This window comes from Cryptomeria japonica, chromosome 9 (assembly GCF_030272615.1).
Source record: "Cryptomeria japonica chromosome 9, Sugi_1.0, whole genome shotgun sequence".
NCBI classification, from domain to species: Eukaryota; Viridiplantae; Streptophyta; class Pinopsida; order Cupressales; family Cupressaceae; genus Cryptomeria; species Cryptomeria japonica.
This window is the reverse complement of record NC_081413.1, coordinates 389,460,348-389,485,691: the sequence shown is the minus strand read 5'-3', so window position 1 is coordinate 389,485,691 and position 25,344 is coordinate 389,460,348. Positions and strand designations below refer to the sequence as shown.

At 39.2% G+C, this 25,344-nt stretch overlaps 1 protein-coding gene across 1 annotated transcript in view; it reads right to left on the bottom strand.

The window, feature by feature from the left end:
• Window positions 1–25,344, bottom strand: part of LOC131072891 (peptidyl-prolyl cis-trans isomerase CYP37, chloroplastic) — a 155,565-nt gene that overhangs the window by 85,011 nt on the left and 45,210 nt on the right. Inside the window, exon 5 of the mRNA XM_059211637.1 lies at window positions 10,713–10,820. Within this exon, the coding sequence (XP_059067620.1) occupies window positions 10,713–10,820 (108 nt within the window). The remainder of the gene's footprint in view (window positions 1–10,712; window positions 10,821–25,344) is intronic.

The following is a 25,344-nucleotide window of genomic DNA, read 5'->3' as shown; positions in this document are numbered from 1 at the left end:
ACCCAGTAGTACAAGAGGAACCCTACAGGAGGGATGACGATTGGGCAAAGCCCTTAACGACCATAGAAGAACGACTTGTACCAAAAAGGGTGGAAGGTGTAGCAGTCCCCAGGATTCACAAACATCTCACGAATGCGTATTTCGGAGACCCAGCTGTGTGGGTACGGGTCTCGAGATATTGGAAAAAACGGGCGCCATACGAAGGAGCTCGGGAAGGGTACGTCACATATGACATCGACAAAGAAGCGGAAGCTCAGAGGAAAACTGGGAACCCACTTACAGAAGTGGAGCCGAGAGACCTAGAGGACGAACTCAACCTGGAAGAATATGGGGCAACCCTGGGACCATGATTAAAAATGGTACTGAAGACAGAGGATCTATTTATCATCGCGTCCGGGGCAGGCGAGATGGAGGCTGGACCTAACTCATTATATCGGGTGATTCCCAATCGGGTTGGACCACCGGAGATCGACGAAGAAAAAGTAAAATGGTACCACCAATACGGGGACCGGTACATTGATGGCCGCTACAAGGATGTGGGACCCGCACCACTGGTGGACAAAATATGGGACCTGGAATACGTAGGGACCTCCTGCGCCCAAGAATGCTACAGAAGACTACCACATGTGTGTACTTGGTTGCATGACTCAGAAATAAAAATGAGGACACCCAACAATACACCAGGGGTGAAGAGGAGGAACAATGAGGAGGGAGATTCCGAATGGGAACTAAACAAGAAATGGAAGGAGCATAAGACGAGGAATGTCGAACCAAGGAAGGAAGGGAGGAAAGAGCAAAATAAAAGGCCAACCAGATGGAAACAAAGGAGACAGGGGAACTTTGCAACCGGAAAAACAAATATAGTCAACTGGCCAGAGACTTGTAGGAGGCCAGCCAGAGAGCACAATCAGGCCAAAAGGTACCTGGGCAAATTAAAGGCGTGGAAGCTAATATTAAAAAAGTCATGTCAGATGAAAGAAACAAGACGACTAAAAAAAAACCTGGGGGCTTGGAAGGGTGAGGAAGAAAGGTACTGGAAAAAAGCAAGTAAGTTCGAAACTCAATCAGCAGGTAGGAACAAATTAAAAAATCAGGCAAGTAGAAGTAAAAATAATAGGGAAAAAGTGAGACTGCTGAAGAAACAATTATTTTATATTAAATTGACAAGGCATTTTTACCTAACCCTAATTCTGGCAAAGGGAAAAGCTTATAAAAACCCCCACAAAGCCTCATTAGACACAACGCAGGATGATGGACCTGACAGACAGACAAGACTGGGTGTACGAAGGGAAGTAGTACACCGTACGGATCAGGGGAATACTTCAAGGACAGAGACAATAGTCAGGAGTACGTGTACGGACGCACAAGAGGGGACAATTCCGCATAGTGCACGGGGTGAACGATCAAGAGGGCACGAAAATCGGAAGGCTATACCGTACGACGTACGGCGTGCAAGAAAGAGTCCACAATGCAACACAGAGGTCATACCGTACGGTATACAAAACTCATCGAAAGGGGAGCACAGGCACGACACACAAGCTCCATACGGTGTACGGCATACAGGGACTGGAATTGGCCGAGGAAAAGCAGACCAACTGTCGTACGAGTACGACTTAGGAGAAGCAAGGCATTACCAACTGGTAGTACCGTACGGCGTACGGAGCTACCGTATGTCCATAACCTCCGAAGGCAGTCCCTCACCGTACTGTGTACGACCCATTTTCGCCAGTACGTACAGAGCAAAGATATCCGTACGGCAAGCAACAGCGACAACAGAGATATCCGTATGACAACAAGCAGTGACAGTTGCCAGACAGACAGAGGCATTCGTACGGCCAACAGTGCCCGTACGGCCAATAGCATCCATACGGCCAGCAACATCCGTACGGCAATCAGCATCAACCCCACCCATAAGGCAAAGTCCGTACGGCATCAGTCACGCAGACAGGGAGATCTGTACGGCGTAAGGTACCAGGTGGACAGGCAAAGATATCCGTATGGTAGGCATTCAACAGGACAAATAAGGAGGCCGTACAACAAGGAAGTGAAAAGTGACACAATGGGCTGCACCAACTAGTGAGACAATCTGTCAGGCAGTTATAATACCGACTCTGGAAGGGGTATGGGCAGAAGGGCAGAGAAAGGCAGTTGCAGTACAACCATGACTGCCACAGAGCCTGCCAGCAGCAGGAAAACCAGGAGCAGACTGAAGGCAACGAAGGACTCAGAGGAACTCACAGCCGCAAATGTAGCATTCAAGAGTGTGACTGGGAGTGAATGCCGTACCTGGTGGGAGGAAAACCCTCCAGACCATGTGATAAAGGAATCGCTTAAAAAAGCACAGGTCGACCACGCTGTGCAGATGCCCATATTTAACATTAAAGAGTTCAAGCCAGTCCTACGGACCATGGTATCCGGGTATAACCCTCACGAACGAGCTTCAGTCATCCAGTTTCAAGGGCACACAGTGCGGGTTTCATTCAAACCTAAGGATTTTAGGCGTGTATTTGGCATACCGGATAAAGGAGCAGTTGCTGCCAAACCAACCAAAAACCTTACCAAAGAGAAGAAAAAATGGTTGATAGACTTGGTGTGCCGAGACGACCTCACAGAAGAACAGTGGAAGAGCGTCTGGGTCGACAGCAAAGGAATGAAGTGTAGTTTTATCGCACCAGGAGAGTGGAGGATGTTGATGGACCTAGTTAAAAGCCGCCTGACAAGGGCCAGCCGGGCCTCAGATATCGCCATATGGATGATTGGGTTAATGAACAGGATCAGATGCGGGAAAGTGTACAACTAGGGGCAACTCCTAGCAGAACGCATTCACGACTTCTTGAGATTAGAGCACAAAGCATTCTACATGTGCCATCATGCCATTAGTTTGTTCTTAGATACAGTACGCCTACAGGTACCGTCAGAGGATTGGGGGACGTTCGAACCTCACGGACGGGTAGAACCAAATAAACCCACTATGTACTACTACATTCCCCTGGAGACCCTTGGCGACACAGCACAGCCCACACGGAAGAGGAGGAAGCTAGACACATCTGTGGAAGTGGAAGAGGTTAGCAGTGCTGAGGAGTCCGAGGAAGCGGAAGAAATGGAAGAACTGGAAAGTGGGGATGAAGGGTTCCATTTGTCAGAACACACCACCGTAGACGAGGAGGAAACAGAGTCGTGCCAGCAGGAAGAAAACGAAGAAGAGGAGCAGCAGGGGGGATTGTGGGGACAATGGAAGAGCACGAGGGTGAAGTTTACGCCCTCAAAATTAGCCTCGACACACCTGGTACCTCAGGAGGCGCTTGCAATCGCTAGCCCCGTATGAGATGTACGACCTGTGGGGGTATTATTCCAGAGGATTGGGGAAGGGGAGCCGTCGGCACAACGACGAGTATCGTTGCCACAGATCAGTTTAGCCGTACTGGCAGAAGGAACTGGTACAGAAACTGGTACGGTGGCAACAGAAACTGGTACGACGGAAGTAGGAACTGGTACGATGGCAGCAGAGACCGGTACAGTGGCAACAGGAACTAGTACGACGGGAACGGGGACTGGTACGATGGTAGCGGAGACTGGTATGGCATCAGCTAACTTAGAGGCAGCCCTGGGTACTATGACAGATGAGGATATAGACGCGTCGCTGGATGGGTGGCTAGGACAGTTCGCACTCACCCCACACTTGCCCCCCTCCCCTGCACCACATAACATGGCTATCAGGCCCGACGTGACTCCAGATAGCGAGGTCACTATCCTAGATAAGGAGAGACCCACTGATCAGAAGCAGCAGGGAAAGGACGAGCAGAGCAGTGGCCTGGAGGGGACTCTCACTGGACTCCATATCACACCACCTGATCCGAGTGACCCAACAGGCTCACTCAGACGATTCCTAATGGAGCTGCAAGGACTCTCGGATGTTGCACGCGGCATGGCTCAGCTGACTAGACAGATGGAGGTCGGTAATTCAGCCGATGCTACACAGCTGTGTCATTTTATGGCCCAGGGGTGCAAAGAGGAGTTCACGCAGCACCTTGAGTAGCAGGGATGGTCAGATAATAGTACACCTGAGATGATTCAGAATTGGACCCACAGGCGCGTGATAGGAGGCTCAGGCACCTTAGGCACCACTTTCCGCAGTATGGAGGGAACTTTTCGTGAGGCGTACTTACAGATGCGGCAACATCAAGTGGAGAAAGAGGCCCAACAGACCTACATAGTAACCCTGGAAAAAGAGAGCAGGAAGCAGACGGAGTTGGCCACAATTGAAAAGAGCTCAAGGAAGGAGATGGAAATGAAGATGACTACATATGAGGCTCGCTGCAGCATGCAGGAGAAGGAGGCACAGGCATTCGCAACCCAGGTGGCGACGCTCACCTCACAGCTGGAGCAAAAAGATGGAAAGCTGATGGAAGTTGTTCACATGGTAAAGAAAGCATGGCAACGGCAATTAATGGCAGAAAAGAATCTGAAAACTCAGGCCGGGCAGCAACCTCCGCCTACTACCACTACAGGGACGCCTCCTCCCTCTTCTTAGTCTTAGCCATGTTTTATTTCAGTTTCTCTTGTCTGAGTCGTCTGGAAGACGACTACGTTTTTTGGGGGGGATAATGTTAGGGGTAAAAACGTATGTTAGTACGAATAATAATTATAAGTGTGTTATGTGTGTTTATGTTTTGCTATTGCCGAGAGGTTCCTGTCGGGTAGTTGGGAGTTGGTGGCAGTTGGCAACTTGGCCAACCGTCGGGTCTATATATTGTTTGGTTGGAAGCTCGGCAGGGGGGATCATGTATGAACCATTGGAGACATTGGAATAAAGATATAACTTTCTGGTCTGATTATTATCATCTGTCATTCGTGTTATGATGTACAATTATTCTGTTCTATGAATGCTTAGTATACGCAGGTACTACTGGGTTATTGATTATCCACCACTATACCTTTAGGACTAAACAATCTTCACCTATGATTAATAAATCATCAACATAAAGGACGAGAATTAACATGTTACCATTTGTTACTTTGAAGTAGAGGGTAGGATCTGCTTCATTCTTGGAGAATCCTAACTTGATGAGGTAACTATCTATTCTTTCATACCAAGCTCTAGGGGCTTGTTTGAGCCCATAGAGAGCCTTCTTCAATTTGCAAACATGAGAAATACTATTATGAATAGTGAAACCTTCAGGTTGCTCTAGGTATACTTCTTCTTCTATGATACCATTCAAAAATGCAGTCTTTACATCCATCTGGTGTATTTTCCATCCTTTTGAGGTAGCAATAGCAATTATGGTCCTTACTGAAGTGCACCGAGCAACAGGGGCAAATGTTTCTTCATAATCAATTCCGACCTTTTGAGAGAACCCTCTAGCAACAAATCTAGCTTTGTGTTTTTCAATAATTCCATCTGCTACATGTTTAATTTTAAATAGCCATCTGGATGTAACAACTGATTTTCCTTTAGGTCTAGGCACAATATCCCAGACATCATTCTTCAGAATGGATTGGTACTCTTCAATCATGGCATCCTTCCAAACTTGATTTTTTAAGGCTTCTTCAACATTTGGAGGTTCGGATTTAATGAGTTCACTCATAAGAGCAACATAGTTTAAATAACCTCTTGGTTTCTTGCTTTCTCTAAATGTCCCCTTGGGTGCAGCATAGATCTCTGCTTCTTCACTTGTTTTCCTTGCCCAGAGTGGTCTTTTTCTATTAGTAGCAAGTTCAAGAGGTTCAGGAGTAGAATTCATCGGTTCATTATCTTCTACAAGTATCTCCCTCTAAATCTCGATGCTAGGATCTTCGGTCACGTCTTGAGAAGACTCATCATCTGCTTCATTAGTGTTTTTAGAAATTTTGAATGCAATGTCTTCTTCAAAAGTTACATCTCTGCTAAGCTCAATTATATTCTGACCGGGAACATATATCCTGTAGGCTTTGGATGTTTCACTATAACCAATAAATATCCCTTTCTTTCCTAATGGCTCTAGTTTGGATCTTTCCTCCTTGGAAATGTGGATGTAGACTGGACAACCAAATATTCTTAAGTGACTTAAGTTAGGCTTATTTCCTGTGAATGCTTCTTCAGGATTTATATTGTCAAGAATAGAATGAGGACATCTGTTTTGTATGTAAACAACGGTGTTAGAGGCTTCAGCCCAAAATGAGGTGTGAAGGTTTTGATCATGCATCATAGCCTTGGCTGCTTCTACTATGGTCCTATTTTTCCTTTCAGCTACCCCATTTTGTTGAGGGTTGTAAGGAACAGTGTACTCCCTCTTAATCCCGGTTGTACTACAAAATTCTTTAAAGTTTTCAGAGATATATTCTCCCCCATTATCTGACCTTAGAGTTTTAATTCTTTTCCCAGTCATGTTTTCAACTAAGACCTTAAATTCTGAAAGATCCCAAATGGATCCTTTTGTTGTTGATTTATTTGGACTTGTTCTCAATCTGGATTGATGCCAGATGGAGGAATATTACTGGCAACGAACAAGGAAGACCAAATAAGCTGAATACAACCCTTCAAGCCAACATACAAACAAGGTGTGGTTGCAAAAGGAGGCGTGGAAGCTGCTGCAAATCATGTGCCAGCTGAAATAGACCAGCCGCCCTGTTGAAACCCCAATATGCACGCTAAATCTTCAGGCCAAGAAGATGTGTCTTCTACCTCTAACAATCTCTGTGCAATCTTGGATAAATCCACTGTCAACTCCTGTTGAGGGCTATGTCCCAGCAAGTTCAAACCTAGGGTTTACGTCCCAGACCAAAATCACTCTTCCAGAGCAATTCCCAAATTTGCAAGTTTCAAAATGATCAAAGATGCTATCAATTAGGTTTTCATCTCCTTATAACTCCTTTCCCTTTGCAAGTCAAACCCTAAAGAATAATAAAGCTTGCGCTTTATAATTCAAGTGACACTTTCCCAATTATGGCATCAAACTATAGAAAAATATCACTTTATTGCGAATAAATAGCTTCAAGCATCCAAAAAGACTCCGGGAGGTGAGAATCATGTAGCAAAGTTCAAGACCTTTCCAACTAGCTATAACACATAGGCATATCAAACCAGATGAAGCCAAAAACCCCTTATTACTCTAAAATGGCTATATACATAGCCTTATTTTAATTTATTTAATCGCTAACTTAGGAAATATTTAAATATATTAAAATATTTCCATAGATCCAATAATAGCCCAAAATAACCAACCAAACATGAATCTGACTTCGTCACCTGTCTGTGACTGATGGCGGACAAGATGGGCCAACTGGCAGTCCCATCCCTAAAATCTAGGGATACTCCTAGAAACTAGGAAACACACCCAATCTTCCTGAAACTGAAACCATGGTATGGTCCCGTGGAACCTCAAATATGGAAACTGCCACAACCTCCTAAAAAAGTAGGGAATCGCCCTAAAAAGTAGGAAACTCTCTCCAAACACCTATAACTGCTCAAAAAGATCCTGCTCTACTCCTTGGTCCCCCAGGTGGTCATTCAGTCAACTGCCAGTTCTCCCTAAAAAATAGGAACTGTCGTCTGAAGGACCAAAATGGCTCACAGAGCCCCTCCAAAGCTCCATAACCCTCAGAATGAGTCCCCTAACCATGTCATTGACCTACGGGAACTCGAATGGTAGGTCAACCCCTGCTCATCTCATGTCACCTAGAAAAGGGGACATTACAAATTCCTTAAATTTTGATAGTACTTCATTAGATTCTTTAAGTTTTAGGAATTAAATCACCTGGAGTAGTCATCAACAAAAATAACATAGTACAAAATCCCCCCTAAGGAGGGTACTGTCATTGGACCACATAAGTCAGTGTGAATAAATTCAAGTATATTTTTGGATTTGTTCTCACTACAATAAAAGGTTCTCTTAGAGTTCTTACCTAAAACACAACCCTTGCAAATCCCTTTGTGTTCTTGATTTAATTTAGGTAGTCTTGTAACAAGTTTTTCTATGGAAGGTAGGGCACGGAAGTGAAGATGTCCTAACCTTCTATGCCATATTTCATTAGTAGTGGAAACATCATGAGTTAAGGCTTGGGTCTGAACATTGCAAAGTTTGTATAAACATCCATCTCGAATCCCTATTGTGTATGCCTTCTTTATGTTTGAGTTCTTAGGCCAGGTTAGAACTTTTCCATCCAAGAAGGTGATTCGATACCCTTTGTCTTCAAGGGCTGAGATAGAAACCAGATTTCTTTCGATGTCTGGTAAAAATAGTACTCCCGTTAGTTGAAGAGAAACTCCAGATTTTAGATGAACTGTACAGGCCCCGATTCCTTTCACAAGGTAGGTGGAGTTATCTCCTGTGGTGACTTCTTGAGTTTTCTTCAAAACTATCCAGTTTTTCTATGAATCCCGTTATATGACAAGATGCTCTGTTGTCAATGACCCAAGTATTCCTGTTAATCATTAATTCACTTGATAGGGCTGAAAAGAACATCATTTTCTCTATATCTTTGTCTTTACTAATTTCAGCTAATGAGGCTTGATTCTTGAGTCTTTCCGGGCACTTCACGGCAAGGTGTCCATATTGGTCACATCTATAGCATTGTACCTTAGACATGTCCTTCCTTCTTTTGAATGAATGTTTATTGTTGTCTCTTCCCCTCTTTCGTTTGAAGTTTCCTTTCTTCCCTTTCTTGTGAGAATTTGTGTTCAGTACTTGAATCTCTCCATTAGTATTGTTTAGCCCTAAACCTCTGGTTGTTAGTTTGGACTCTTCCTGAATACAGTTGGTTTTTAGTCGATCGAACTTTGGAAGTTTGGATCGTGCGCTTATCCCTTGAATAAATGCTTCCCAAGATGTAGGAAGTCCGTTGAGTGCCAGCATTGTTAATTCTTTGTCATCAATTGTATGTCCACTTGTAGATAATTGATCCCTTAACTCAGTTATTCTTATGAAATAAGATGTAATAGATTCACCCTTGTTCATTTTTACATGATGCAATTGTTGTTTTAGTGAGAGAGCTCAGCTGGTGTTGTTAATCTCATACATGTCTCCTAGGAAGGTAAACATGGCATGTGCAGTGTCCAGCTTTGATATAGCAGGAACTATATGATCTTTTACTGCATCTACTATGATCTTCATGGCTTTGTTGTTGCTCTTTTTCCATTGGATTTTCTCATCTTCATCCTCTGGTATAGATACGGTATTTTCCACAAATGTGTCTAATTCTTGTTCTCTAAGTGTCATCATTAATCTGAGTTTCCATGAGATGAAATTTGTGGCACCCTCGAGTCAGTCTTCAAATCTAAGTCCATTCACCATGATTGCTATTTTCTTCTTGATGGTGTTTTGGATTTTATGTAATTATATTTGCTCTTGGTATTATTTTCAATGTGGCTCTGATACCATGTTAAGGAAATGAGATCAGATTATAATACCTTTCTTTATTATATGTATGCACTCCTTGATTCAATAACTGATTCAGATTTACTGTTGTTGTGAACAGGTAAGTTCGATTTGTAAGCTTGTAAGAATGCGATTTAAAACAATGAAGGATCGTAACACTTGTAATAGCAAGATGGCTGCACTTGTAGTGGCACTGGTTTTATGTACGTTATGTGTTTTCCAAATGCAGGCCGAAAAGGATATAAATATGCGGACGGAGAGGCATGTCCATGTAGGGACATGTCTCTACATGGACTAAGTCCACGTAGAGGCATGCCTCTACATGAGACATGTCCATTCGATTATAATCAACGATAATATAACCATGATAACAATGCATGACTAATGTTTGATTTATCGCGGTGGTTAATATCAATTTCTCTAATCGATAATGATTATCGGGTTAATGAAAGTTTCGGAGCATAGTTAATTTATTTTATTCAATCAGCATAAATCGCTTATAACATAATGATCTTCATATACTGATTAGACAGTTGTTTCTTGATCAATTTAATCTGACCGAAACTACAACATTAAAAAATTCAGATGTTGACATTGACCAGAATACTCATTGTTAAAGTGGTAAAAAGGTATTATATGTTCAAGAACAAATGATCTTGTGATTTATTGCTACAATAGACATGTATTTATCACACTTCAGATTAGATCAAACCTGGTATATGTATTTACAGGTTGCACAATATGATTTGGTCACCATTTCATGTATCATTAAACACTCTTAATCATGTTTGGAATAGAAGATCTGTTAACACCTATGCTGCTGCTCTTAATCTGAATTTTTTGTTGATTGTGATACTGATAATATTATATATATTTATTCACATCATCATGGGTGACATCATGTCCTGTTAAGAATACTGAAAGCATTTTTTAAGAAGCTATAAAACAACAGAAGAATTATCTGGATTGCCAATTATGCAGTAAAGTGAGAAATAAAAATGAAGTGTTTATGCTATTTGCTGTCTTTACTAAATGCTGATGTGTTTATGCTTGATTTATCATATTCCTGCACATGTATAATGATTATCATGGCAAATAAGATAGATCTGATTATCATCCATAGGTAAATGTAACCCCAAATGTGATGGTAGTTACTTTGAAAACTTAAAGGAATAAAAATATAGGCACAAACCAATGAATTTTGTTATACTTGACAGCCCAATTGTGACAATATTACTTGATAGTGACCTAAAAGACTACCTTTATAAATAAATACGCTTTCCAAGACTTTAACAAAAATTTCAAGAGACCCACCCCTCCAAATAACAAATGCACTATCTAGATCTGTAAAAGAATTACCTGTAAGAGTTCCAACTGCGCAATTGTTTCCAGTGAAGAGGAAAGATTTTTAGACACCTTATCTGGATCTTTTGCCTTTATAGATTCAACTAGAGATTGAAGTCCTCCCTGGAAGAAATAACATGTGTATTTTTTCCGTTAGATGTATTCATCAAAAAAATATAAACCAAATAAAACAAAAATAATCAGAATAAGTTTTGAATGAAATTTGCCAAAATTGACTAATTCTTGAATAGAAGATGTATAGTTATTAATAATATAAAGAATCTAAAACCATGCTATATAAACTTTAAAATCATTGTTAAAGGTTAAGGGTTATATAACTAATTTCTGTCACAGAATAGGAACACACCAACAAACACATAAACCAAAACCCAGAAGGAACTGCCAATAGCAAGGAAGCTTTCAAATTCACGGCAGTCTCAAAAGATGTTAAGCCCAACAGGAAAAGGAATACATGTGGGCAACAAGAAGCTTACATAGCAGTCAATACCACATGGCCTTCAGATCTGGGATATGCCAACATCTATGGACAGGAAGAGAAAAGCACCCAAGTGAGCCATCAAAGATTTGCAATGACTAGGAAAAAATAATCAATAAATGATTTAGATCTAGACACCCACAGCCAACCAAACAAAAAATAGGAGCCAAAATCAATAAATATGACCCTAGACAAAACCTGATATATCCTTCATGGAAAATCAAAGGAGTTACGGCCCCCAACAAAATCCAAATGCTCAAAGCTATTGTTTGCACCAATCAGATTAACTTCCTTCTACTGCAGGAAACAATGTGATCCACCCAACCCCGCGACCTCAAACATAAACGTATTTGAGGCAGTAAGCACATGCATTTGTACTTGCAAAAAAAAACCATCATTCAATTTGATCCTACCAGGTATTTAGCTAGCTCACATTATATGTGTTCATAGCACACAATCTATCAGTTTTTTTCTCACTAGTGGCAAACCTTTGTCATTGTCATCATTGTCTACATGTCCCACACAATAACTGTAGAATAAACCATCTCAAAAGCAATCCTAACGTGTTGAATCAACACATGTATTACCAAATAATACTCATGGGGCTTTTCAATATTGTAAATTCCATATGGGTAAAAGGAGGAGAGTGAATTAAATACAAGGCTTACAAACTCTTTGATGAGGGCAATTCAAAGAGCAAGATTGCTGAAGTCCAAAAAACCAAGATGGTATGTTCACACGGAAAAATAGAAGAAAAGATCAAGAATTAGACAATCATAGTCAAAATCTCTTGCCAAAATCAAAGGAAACGATCCATGTTCACATTTGAAACGCATATGGTTGACACACTTGAACTTTATTGTGCAATATGCAATACAGTTTGCAAGATTATCTTTAAAATTATTGCCAAGGGACTGACAATTTCTTCCCACAACTATCTCTAAGACCCAATCAAACTTTGTATCGAGAACTAGGTTGCCGGTTCGGGTTCGACCACCAGTTCAGGTTCGAAGAACCGGTACGCCAGTATGGCAAAATTTTGAAAAGGGGTTTGGGTTCGTTAGTACAAAAACATGTAAATTATATATATATATATATATATATATATATATATATATATATTTTAATATTTGTGCAGCCTATAAGCATGAATTAAGATTAGCATGTCACATAGCATCATATAAACAACAAAAAAAACATAAACTTGTAATCATAGCACCATGATCATACCATAATAGCATCATATACATCAAGTTTAATATCAAAATGACAAAATATTCAAGTATCATTGTTTCAACTTTCAACAATTTAAAGTTTAATCATCAAGTGGATTCTCTAAATTTGCTAGCCACTTGCACTTGCACTATAAGCTTGCTCGCTATCCGATGAGGAGAAAGCCATGTTTATGTTTTAGAAGTCACTTTTAGGGTTTATTTTTCACTTTTTAACTGGCGGATTTCAAAAAACTATTAATTTGGCATAAAAAAACGTATTTTGGGTCGGTCGGCTGCCCAAGTTCGACCTGGGTCCGCCCAGGTTCGACCTAGATCCGCCCGGGTCCATTCTGGCTCGAACCCAGCCTATGGAAATTGGACCCTGTCCGAACCACAACCGAACCGGACCCGAACCACAGACCCGGACCGGACCAGACCGGACCAGGACTAGGGGACTAGGGGACTAGGGGGCCAAACCCGGTAACCTAGATCGAGAAGATAAACTAAAACCAATGCCATTGCAGTTTGAGAACTCCAACCAACTAAAATTCATAAAAGACCAAGGCTGTTATCCAGTTAGGTATATCCAGCGCCTTTGACAGATGTGTAACAGATGCAGTTAGGATTTCCTTTGGAAGACAAAATAAATTTCGTTGAAGAAGTGATTTGTTCGATAAAAGGCTATATAACTGCTAGCTCTTTTATTATTTCATTCAATGGTCATAAGGAAGAACAATTCATCACAAACAAAGGTCTAGAACAAGAAGATTCACTATGCTCCTACCTATTCATTCTTATGGAGGGAAACACAATCAAGGCCTTGCTAGTTACTCAACAGGAAAATAAAATATTTAGAATGTCTTCCAAGTTCCAAGGAAGGAGAGTAGCAAGACATAGGATACCAATTTGTGTAAGATACGATTCTACTTTTCACATTAATGCACATAGTTGATACAAATCAAAATCCTCCAAATATATGAGAAAGCATTTCGTGAAAGGGTAGAGATATCAAACACCCACATAATTTTTTCCAACATGAAGCTGGCCACAATAAGAAAAATCCTTGAAGCTTTGGAATTTCAAGAAAATACACCTACCAATGCAATATATGAAGTATCTGTTGTGCATTTTGCACCCCATCCCCGTCTTTGACAGGGGACCCCCATGCTTGAAGTCTTCGTATGAGGGAAAGCCCAAGGCAAAATCCAATCCTTTCGTTGCCTCCAAATTCTTCCCAAGTTCGCCATTTCACCCCATAGGCCAAAAGTTGAAGACTAAGAAAAATCGGCCTAAAGGGTCGAAATGATATAAAGTTCAAAAATCGGCCTTGAGACTCGAAATTCACCCATAGAGGCCCAAAATCGGCTAGTTAATACCAAAATGCGAGCTCGAATGGGCAAAGTCAGCCTCTGGGGCCGAAATTTGAAATAGAGCTAGCAAAGCGACCAATATAGCCGAACTTTTATGTTGAACGATTAAAACGTGAGGTTCACATTTTTTAAAAGACCTCTCAAAACTTGCCATTTAACTTAAAATTCAAAGAAAATTTGGAAAATCGGCCTCCCAAGCCGAAGTGGGAGATAAAGTTCGCAAAAGAACAAAGTTCGCGCACTTTCCATAAAATGGCCAAACTTCATCATTAAACAAAGGGCGAACTTTGTAATTAAGTGAAGAGGCCAAACAAAAATCGCAATTCGGCCTTTTAGACCGAAATTTGAAAGCCTAAGGCAATATAAACCAAAATTGTTTATTTTAACTAAAAATGTCTTGTTTTATAAAGGGGGAAGGTTTTAAAGTTTGGCAATTTCATTAAAATTGTAAAGCGAAATGTAAGTCTTGCTTTCTTCTCCAGAGCCCGGATTTCATCAAGGGTGATGTTAAAATAGAAAGCAATCTCGCAAAATGGTCTTTTAGGCCGAAAAATGGAACAAAGTTTGAACATACAAAATGATCTTTTTAGCCGAAAATACCCTAAGTTTGTAAAACCAGCTTCCAGTCCGGAATTAGCTAAGAAACAACATCGCACAATTCATCTAGGTAGCCTGAAAGTCTTCAAAGGGCCTTTCAAACCAAGTTCGTGCAAAAGGCCTTCCTAGGCCGAAGTTTGATAAAAGGGGGCACTTAAAAAGAGAGAAATCGAAAACCAAAATCTCGCAAAAGGCCTCAAGGGCCGAATCACGTGAAAGGCATAAGGCATAAAGTTTAAAATCGTGCATTCCACCAATTTGGCCTGAAATCTCACATTTCGACCTGAAGGCCCGAAATTCTAAGGGGCGTTTTTAACAAAAGTCTCTCAAAATGATCCAAAGGGCCGAAAATTTAAAGGCTCCTTTTTAAACTTAGAACGAAATCTCTTCAAAGTCGTCAAGTCCCAACTCTCCAAAATCGCACAATCCTTCCAATATGGTCGAATTTCATTATCAAAAAGAAGGCATTTAAATTACAAAGCCCAACATTACCTAAATGGATTTAATGTTTGTTAAATTAATTTATTTTTCAAAATGATTAATCCAAGTCGAAATTGATTTTTTGTAGATCAACGACATCGGGAAGAGCTAAAGCGAAAACTTGAAGCGCAAATTGGAGACGCGATCGCGATCAACGCCGGAAGAGGAAATGCAGAAATGCACCATAGAGCACAAAATGAAGCACCGGGAAGCACGCCATCACCAGACCACAAGATGAAATCCACCCTCAAGACCGAAGACAAAGAACACTCGGAATGCAAAAATGTGCATTCTCAGAAATACACTGTTGGATTTAATTCCAGAAATTCTGTTTAAAGAACTGAAATTGTTTAATGTAAAGCTGCCAGTGGGTCCCACTCAAGATATTTTGAAACACTGTTGGATTTAATTCCAGAAATTCTGTTTAAAGAACTGAAATTGTTTAATGTAAAGCTGCCAGTGGGTCCCACTCAAGATATTTTGAAACAAAGTGGAACATAGGTCAGTTGTGGACAGTTATGTCTAACTGCCAAATTGACTAAATTAAAGCCAAACGGTTCTAGGTAGTTGGAATTATGGTTGGGTGGATAACTGAGAATTGAGTTGGCATGGGTTAAAGCTACCAGTTTCTAGAAGGCAAACCAGGGCCCCTGGATGCAGTCCATCCTGGCCACCGGTTCAAATTGTAAAATCTATAAAAGGCAAAGGCCTTTCTTTTGTAAAGGGTTAGATTATTGTTAGATTTTTAGGCAGTTAGACTGTTAGATTTCTGTTAGAATAGGTTAGAGTTTTGTAGAAGGTTAAATTTTAGTAGTAGCATAGAGATGCTGCATAAATTGTTGTAATGGCAGCTGAAGCAAATATATGAACATTGAAATATGGTGTTTATTGTCTTTGTTTTCTTCTGTTTGCATGGTTTCTTTCAGCAATTTAGATATATCTTTCTTTTTGGGTGTGCAAGTATTTGATGGATTCAGGCTCATACCATTGAGGATATGGTGATTGTGTATCCTTGTGTATGGTTAGCCTGAGCCTTTAAAATTGTGTTTAGTTCAATTGCATGTGTCTGTCTGAGCTGCGTCAGAATTGGGTGCTTAGCCATGCATTTGTAGTCTGAAAAACTTCTAAGTCCCCTTGAAGATTGCACCTTTCTTGCGAGGTTGTGAGTTATTTTGGCCAAGCATGGATTGGTTATGTTGGATCCGTCTACTCGCACACCAGTCTTGTTAATCTTAGGTCTCTTGAACCCTTCCCTTTTGATTTTATTCCCCAATTTGAGAATCGCAGCAGACCAACTTGTTGCAAAACGTAAGTCTCCTTGTGCTCCCAGCAAAGCACATCATACCGTTGAGTTATCCTGCAGTCAAGACCTGACAACCGAAACATTGAGGTCACGCAAACATGATCAAGCTAAACAGCATTAGGGATTTCCTTATTTGAAGAGAGGATAGAATACTCAGCAAGAATCATTCTATTCTGTGTTGGCCGGATAGAGTTGTAGCGATACGACTTTAGCCACGTCAACAGTATCCTATTCATCAAGAGGCCAACAAAGGACTTTGAAGATCAATCCTATGAATATTACTATTAGAGAACAAGCTCTGTTAGTGTTGTTGGAGTAACAAGTGGCTCTCTTTAGCAGGACAGGTTAAGCTCATTCCAACAGTATTTCAATCATTAAATATCTACCTCCTCTAAAATGTCCCCCCTCAATTTTTTAATTTTTTCACACAATACATTCCCCTGTTAGCGTTAGCATAACAAAATGATGAGAGCAATACAAATTGGCGGTTGGATCATCCACTTCCACTTTCCAACGGGATAGAGAAAAACTGGAACTAAAACACTATTTGGCGGTGTAACCAGCCAATTACAAATCCAAAATAACTGAAGTAAAAGAGACAATCACTCAAACACTTACTCAGCGAGAGGATTGAAAATGATAATAACAATCCACTCAACCGCTTATTCAGCGAGAGGACAAAAGTACAATGAAATAAGATAGGCGGCAAAGCCAGCGTCTTCCACTTATTCAGCGGGTGTTGCGATACAAATAAAAAATAAGATAGTTGTTAGTACTACTAATCAGCTTTACAATACATATCATGGATTTTCAGATCAAAGATATCGTTGTCCAAAGATGCAAATAATATTTTATGCATGTCACAAGCTACAAGAGACCAACTACCCCAAAAACAACCTCACACTCCAAAATTCTAGTTCTGATATACTTTCCCAGCAAGCTGAATAACACAGACCAGCGACTTCAAACCACACTAAAATGCTCACAACTCCACCAAGACTCAACGGAAAGACTCGAGACTGATTGCAAATGACTTGCTAGGAAGAGCTAAAACCACTATAGGACGACATGGAAAAGTATGGACTCATCAGAATGGATACCTTTATAACAAGGGACAATAATTTCCAAAGGAATTGGAACTAATTAATTATTACAATGATTCTTTCGTGACAGAAACTCGCATCCTAATCTTGGAACTGCAGGATAAATATCTTGCTATAATGTCTCCATTTTTGGGTCTCTTGCTTTGTAGCTGGCTTTGACCTTCTAGGTGTGTACCGGCCTTATCGGAGTGATTATTTGATGTTACCAATGAGTTCGAATGGCCTAGAGGACTCAAAGAGCACTTTCTGAGGTTATTTCTGACTTCGCATGTGTTCTCCAAGATTTTTGGAGAGAGTGTATATTATAGTAAGTCGCCCAGTCAAGTCCAATTATCAACAATCATCATCGGTATCACTCTTTTGGAGTCAATTTTCAATTCCGATGCCTTTCAACTGTTTCTGCAACTCAGGTGTAATATTGAGCTAATTTTTAATTAATTAATATAATTTTACTAAGGTTGCTATTTTAATTAATATAATTTAGTGGGCACCTTAGTATAATAGCTTGTTGGAATGAGAATGGAAAGTTTTAAATGTTGGGATGCTGAAAACTGACTTTATGTGTCGAAAATAAATAAATAATGAAATAACCACTTTTCGAGGACATAGGGCTTATTTAAATAATAAAGTGATTATAAAAGGGGGTTTGCAAGCTCATTTGGTATTATGCAATTTTATTTTATTTTCTCTAACTGAAACCCTTGTGCTTCTAAGAGATTGATCTTGGTTCGTCTCAACCTTCTTGAGGACAAAAACCCTCTTCACAAAAACCCTCTTGGAGAAGATTAGTCACAGTGGTGAAAGATCCTCCCTGATTAATACTGTGTGATTCATACAAGATCATAGATTGCGCAAATAGGATTTAGAGGTGGATTTGTACAAGATTCTCAATATGTGTTGACTGTTTGATGAACTGGAGGTTTTGTGCTGAATATTTGAAGATAATGAAGATTTTGTAATTTTATGATTTTTTAAAGCATGCTACAGTGTCGTGCTACAGTACTAGAAATTTATATTTTTGATACACTTATTCTTGGTTTTCTGGGCATTTAAGAGTCCATTAAGATGGCGTGAGAAGCTGGAAGCTTTGGCATATGTTTTGAAGGAGTTCTTCTTGACACAAAACTCACTACAGTGATCGACCGTTAAAGAGCAGATCGTGGATGTTAAAGGTGATTACAACTCTATCAAGGGGTCGAATACTTCTGATTTTGAGGTCAGATTTCATGTAATTATCTTGCTGATGCTCAGAAGAGCCTATTGTAATATGTTGTTGAAGTTTATGCTTATGCACCGGATGACAAAATATCATATGTTGTTTAAAGACCCTTTTTACATGATTTATTATGGATGCATATGACTCGTATCTTCATTGCAAACCTTCCCAAACTACAAGCTCAGAAAATTACTGTGGTTATTTGGTATTTCAAATCTGTTCACGTACTGCCATCTGCTCAATGAAATGCATCTAAAATGTTTGGGTAAATCTCTGTTATATTGTCTCTAACATTTTCACTTGCAAGCCTCCAAAATTGTGGTCAGCAATCAGATTATATTATCCGTGTTGTTAACTGCAATCTAGGTAAAGATTTGGTTGTTTCGGACTTCGTTGTTGATTGGTCTTTATATTCTATGAAATATTTGTTTATTGTGCCAAGTTGAATGGAATGTTACCTGAGATCAATGAAAATCCAGCAACATTTAAACTTGCAATCAGAGCCCTGCATTTTACATGTATGCAAAACTTTTGACAAAAAAACTTGGGAAGAAATTGCATCAAGAAAAAAAATAGAGCTAGAACAAGGGTGATTACTACACTTGTCCTCCCTGTGGAAAATGGCAAGATCGGGGGTAAGCTACCTATTCTGGCAAATGTATTGCTGCCTCAGTCCATGATACAATATTGCAATCTGAATTTTAAGTCCAAAATAAGTGGAGGCTAGTTTGGATTCAAAAAACATGGCCAAAAATCAATACTTCTTTTAGCCGGCAATACATGAGAGTGCTCACAACAATAGTTAATAAAAAAAGGGTTGGATTGGGAACTCAATTTTTCCTCGTTGTTTGAAAGCAAGTGACACACTTACTCATCTCTTCATTCTTTTCCACATGCCCAAGAGATTGCATGCTTACAGCTCTCAGTTTCAACCTCAGAACCCCAACTGCTCAAAATATAAAAGCACACATCAAGACATGAGATAAAATGGGACTCAAAATGATCTCCAACTGATCAAGATACTTCATCATCTCCATTTAGATTCAGTAACATAGAATATACGAAAGGAAAGAAAATGAGAGATCAATGAAAACGCCATCCTAGAGCTAGACATGCTAGTGAACACCATAATGAACCAAATCTACGTGACATTCACAAGCGAAAATTTCCTCCCAACCACTGCTACACAAACAAACAAGAGGTACCTCATACTCCATGACAAAATCCTTCCTCAAGCAATGTTCGACATGTTTGGGGATTGCTCTGTTATTGTACCACGAGGAATCCTCATAGTGTAATCAATTATGACTTCAACATACTTGGGTTTTACTTCATGACTATCACCAACTTCACATTGTAACAAAGACTGAATGTCCAAAAGTTGAAAGTTTGAAACTACTACCTCTTCTTCACTGAAGAGCTTTACTTGTAAATTCTGTGCTTCTAACAATTTTACAATAACAATTCTTCTTTGTGTTTGGGGATCTTCCCTAGCTTCCTAAATGAAAACTTCCATTTGGAGTAGGCTTAGCAGTTAATTATCCCTAAAATCAGTTTTAAAGTGAAAAACTTCAGGCTGGGAAAAAGCAAGAAAGAAAGGAACTTTAAAACAAAACTGTTCAAAACAACTAAAAAAAATAATTATTCTAAATAAGCTCTCCTCTGTCTAGAAATACGACATAACTGAAATAGCTATTGCTAAAATTAGAAATTCGATACAAAAATGACCCTCCATGATTCTAAGACCGCTCCTCACTCTAAACTATTGAATCTTTTAAACAACTCTTAAACCTGGACCCTCCATCTAGTGAATCGATGTAATGTCCCCTCCTTTACCATAGGTATTCAGAAAGGACCTCTTAGCCTATTTTCATCCCGTAGGCTTATTCCAAGGCTTGGAGATGGAATATTTTAATTAATTAAATTTAAGTTGTCTTACATTGTTATTTTTCTAACAACTTTAGTTTAACTAATTATTTCATTTAAAGATGACCTTGTGTGTTTAAGTATCTTTTGAAGAGCCAAAGTTGATTAAAATTTTAAAAGGCCACTTTATGCAATTTAAAAATGAAAATTCTCGAAAGTTTGCAGGAGTATAAAAGGAAGAGCAAAAAAGAAATTAGACATTTTGGACATTTTATTTCTCTTATTGTGGAGTTTGGACAGTGAGTTCAACTTAAATCCCTACAAATATTTGGTTTCGAGATGAAGGATTTCTTCATAGTCAAATTAATGGTGGATGCACACAAGATTCACATATGCATTTTAAAGGAGATATTGTTGCTGGTTGTAGGTTTCAAAATTCTAGTTACAGATTTATTGGGATTTTCCAGCAAATAGTAATTTTGCCAATGTGGTGTGTAATTAGTGCAAGTGAGTAGAAATTATAAGTGAAGTGTGTGCAGTAAAAAAGACAAATGAATATCATATTATATTTGTGCTAAGTGACCCTAGCCATACCATTTTTGGAGGCCCCAAAGGGACTGTACACTTCCTAAATTCCATGCTAAAGGGAATTGATGCATTCCATAAGGCATTTAAACCTTAATAAAGTCTAGCACAACAAGGAAAGGACTCTCCAAGTCTGCCGCAGCACATAAAATGGGACAACGCAGTCTTCTATTGGCTGCCATACCACTAATATGGGAGGTCGTACCATGGTTTGAGGGTGTCGTATAGTCTTGAGGAGGTTGGTTAAGATTTAAGGGAATGATGAAGGATGATTCCAACATACTTTACAGAGGACAACAGTCATTTATGGTTATATGAATTTTTTTATTTATATCACAATCTGAATGAATGTAATTTCTGCATATATCAATCTGTATCAGTAATTTTTATATTTGTCAAAGCTCTATATCTAGGTAGTTTAGTTAAATTGTTATTAAGTTCTGGAAATTGAGGTAATTGATTATGTGATGATTATAAAACATATTGGCCATGAAAACATTGCACTATACACTCAAATTCACTTGCATACAAACTGTTTGATGAAATGCCTACAAACAAAAATTGTGAAAACTACAAATTTTGGTCAGAATATTACAGTGGTACGAGAGCAAATTATCCTGCTGGCCAGTGGGAATTCAAGTAAGTTTTTTCTTGCACAAATTTCTTGTGCACCAAAGGGTTCACACAAATATCAATTTAGAAGATGGGTGAATGATTTTCCCAAGCAATCTGAGATTGGCGAGGATCCTAATGAATATTTATTTGGTGAAGCAGCTCCAGGAAACATGGGTAATAGAAAGGATCCATGAAGGTAGCACAATGCAGATTTTGAATTATCTTGCTGGGGGACAGCAGCAGTTAGTGCAATTAATGACACAAATGATGCTGACTATGAATGTAAATCAAAACCATGGAGGCGACAATGGCAATCAGGGAAACAATGGAGAAGCCAGTAACACAAATATACCTATTAATAACAATTTCAGGGCAACTAGTGAAGCAACTTCTAGACCCTTGATGCCTATATTCTTACAAAATGATGTTGCAGCAGGAGGAAATCAACAAAATGCTAAAGATCGTTAAGTGATGAATTCCATGCAGCCATGTCTCTAGCGGATTTTTGCCAGCTTAAGTTGAGAAATAAGCTCAAAAGAGACAAAGGATCTCAAATCCAGGACTTGTAAAGGGGGTTGGGTAAGCTATCAATTCCCACTTTTGATGGTTTGAGCAAATGCACAGCTAGATCATGGTCTCAAAAGTTGGATACCTATTTGTCATTGAATCCCATGTTTGAGAATGATACCATCAAATATGCCACCATACACTTGGAAGAAAAGGCTCACAAATGGTGGTACGACAGGTTGTTGACATAGGGTCACAACCTTATTACTTCTTATGCTAAGTTCAATCAAAGACTTAGAGACAAGTTCAATAGGGAGGACCCAGAGTTACAATTTTCAAAGCTAGCTTAGTTGAAACCATCAATGCTTATCTTTCAAAATTTTCAAGACTTGTTGTCATGGTATCAAATGTTTCAAAATGAAGGTTGATAGTTCTCTTTATTGAGGGGTTATCAAAACCTCTCCATGGTTGGGTTAAGACTTTTGATCCTTCAACACTTCAGGATGACATTAAGAGAGCTAGAAACATGGATACGTCTATTCCAAGAGCAATTTTTTAGTCTAAGTTTCCTCCATCAAAGAAAGACAAAAGACCCTTTCAAAAGGAGTGGTCAAAGAAACCAAACTTGTCAAATGAGGCCAAGAATGAGTTAAGAAGAAAGAAATTGTACTTATCTTGTAAGGAACCATGGGAACCAGGACATAGGTGCCTAGGAAAAGGCAAGGTACATTATAAGGTGATGGTTTGTAATAGTGAGGAAGAGAAAGTTGAAAATGGGGCCAATAGTGAACAGAGTGACTCGGAGAAAGAATAGGTTGACTCAAAGGAGAACACTACAAGGGGAGATAAGGGAGGGACCATTGCTACACTTTCGGGCACTCCCAAGTATAACTCTTTAAAGGTGAGAGGATTTTTGCAAGGCCGACAAGTTACAATCTTGATAGACAGTGGGATAACCCACAATTTCATAGATGAGGCCTTGGTGGCCAAGACGAGCCTACAGGTAGAGAACTTCAAAGGGTTTAGCGGGATCCCTACAAATGGGTTTACTATGACTTGCACTAAGAAGGTTACCCAATTGAGTATTGCTTTGGGCAACTATACAATGATCGATGACTTCTATGTGGTAAGCATTGGAGAGACTAATGTTATTTTGGAAGTTCACTAGTTAAATTCATTGGGGAAGAATTCACAAAAATTTCAGGCCATGGAGTTGAAATTCATAGAAAATGGGAAAAAAGTTGTTCTTCATGGCATGTCAAACGGTGCACCCAAGATCGTCACTGCAAAAAGGATGGAGAGTCTTTACCAACATGGTGATGCATTGGGCAGCTCAACATTTTATTTCTAATTGTCTACAAAGAACTCTACCAATGGAAAAAGGATACATCATGTGGGCATTCAATCTATATTGGACAGACATAGTAAGGTTTTTAGTGATATTCCTCCAAGAAGACCATTGGAAAGAGGGTTTGAAGACGTGATTGAGCTAAAGGAGGGAGCTAAGTCAATGATTACCACTTCCTATTGTCACCCAAAACTGGACAAAGAGGAGATAGAGAAGGCCATGTGAGAGCTGCTAGATATGGGGCAAAGTAGGCCTAGTTCGAGTTCCTTTGCTTCTTTTGTAGTGTTGTTCAAGAAGACATTGAGGATCTGCATAGACTACTAAACACTCCATAAGAAAACAATTAAGAATCAGCATCTGAATCCCAAGATTGATGAGCTTATAGATGAACTCCATGGGGTAGTCTACTTTCTAAGATTGATCCTTAGTTCGGATATCATCATAACAAAGTAAGGGAAGAGGACACACATTTTCCCTTTTTTTAAAGTATAGGCATCTTAAACTACATATTCTTCATCCATGAATTCTTCAGCACTGTCGGCATCTAATGGATCTTAAATAATGGCTATATTAGCTTCATTTGGTTTGTCTTTAAGCTTTCCCTTGAGAACATCATTGGGCCTCAAGTTCTATAATTCCAAGTTGTGCACCCTCTTTTCTCTGAATAATAACATTCATTCTCCCCTTTTTCTTTATCTGATCTTCTATGATTGTTTCTTGAGTATAACACACTCTTATATTGAGGATCACAATTTGTATCTCCTACAAATGTTCTCTTTTCTTCAGCTAAGTGAACTAAAATAATATCTTCTGGAGTTTGAGAAGGTATCTGACTAAGAGTAAAAATAATAGCTATATTTGTAGGGCAGATTGTTTAAACAAATGGCTTTGGCATCCTCATCATCTATCATAGCATTTACCTCTTCTAGCCATCTAAGGAGAACTCAAATTGCTTATGTGGCTAAACATGTGACTTCGTCAACCGTCTAGAATCTAAATAGCTCAATCTTTTAAAAAAATTGCATTGACCACTTTTGTTCCAAATATTATATTCAGATTATCCTAGATTTCATTGGATGATATTCTAGATTTACATGATGTAACTCAGCATCAAAGAGAGCAAGACCACTAATGGCTTTGCCTTTATCTTTTCTACTCTACCAATCTAGTAACTTATTTGCATTTGTAGGTGGTTTTTTATTCCCATTTACTATTCCTCACAAGTTCTTGTTCATCAATTGCATCTGGAATATTATTTTCTAGGTGTGGAAATGAAGGTCAAATTATTTTCTAAAGCAATTCCCACTGTCACGAAAAAATGCCCCAAAAAATAACCCTTTTCCAAAACTTAAACGTATACTGATCTTCAAAGTAAAGTTTACCCAGAAAGAATGCAACCCTCCAATAAAAACTTTGAAGAACCCATTTAGAAACTTTTAGGAAATTCATTTTTTTATGCAGTCTTTTACCCAAATTTTTCAATGAGAACTGCCCCATCTATGTGCTGAAGAGTCATGCCCTAGTTGTGGCTTTAGAGAGATCTCATGATTAAAAGAGCCTCTTAATTGCGACATTTTGGATCAGTAAAAATCATGCCCTAGAATCCTGCATGAATTTCAATTCATGATTTTGTGGGACAGGTTTTTGCCTACACCCTCTACTATTGATCTTCTTGTTCAAGGTTAAAAAGTTAAAAACTTCATCTACACATTTTGCCCCATGATTTCTACAACCCACAATGGTCTACACCATTTTTTTCTTGCTACAATCTTGTGACAGATGATCCCACATTTTAAATTCCTCTGAGAATAGTGATGACACCAATAGTTTCCATCCCTTCACAACAAACACAACTCTCTTCAAAACTTAAAAATTAAATAAAATTAGACTCAAGACCTTTCCCACATTGATACCATATTAAGAAAAGAGCTATGAGCACAAACAATA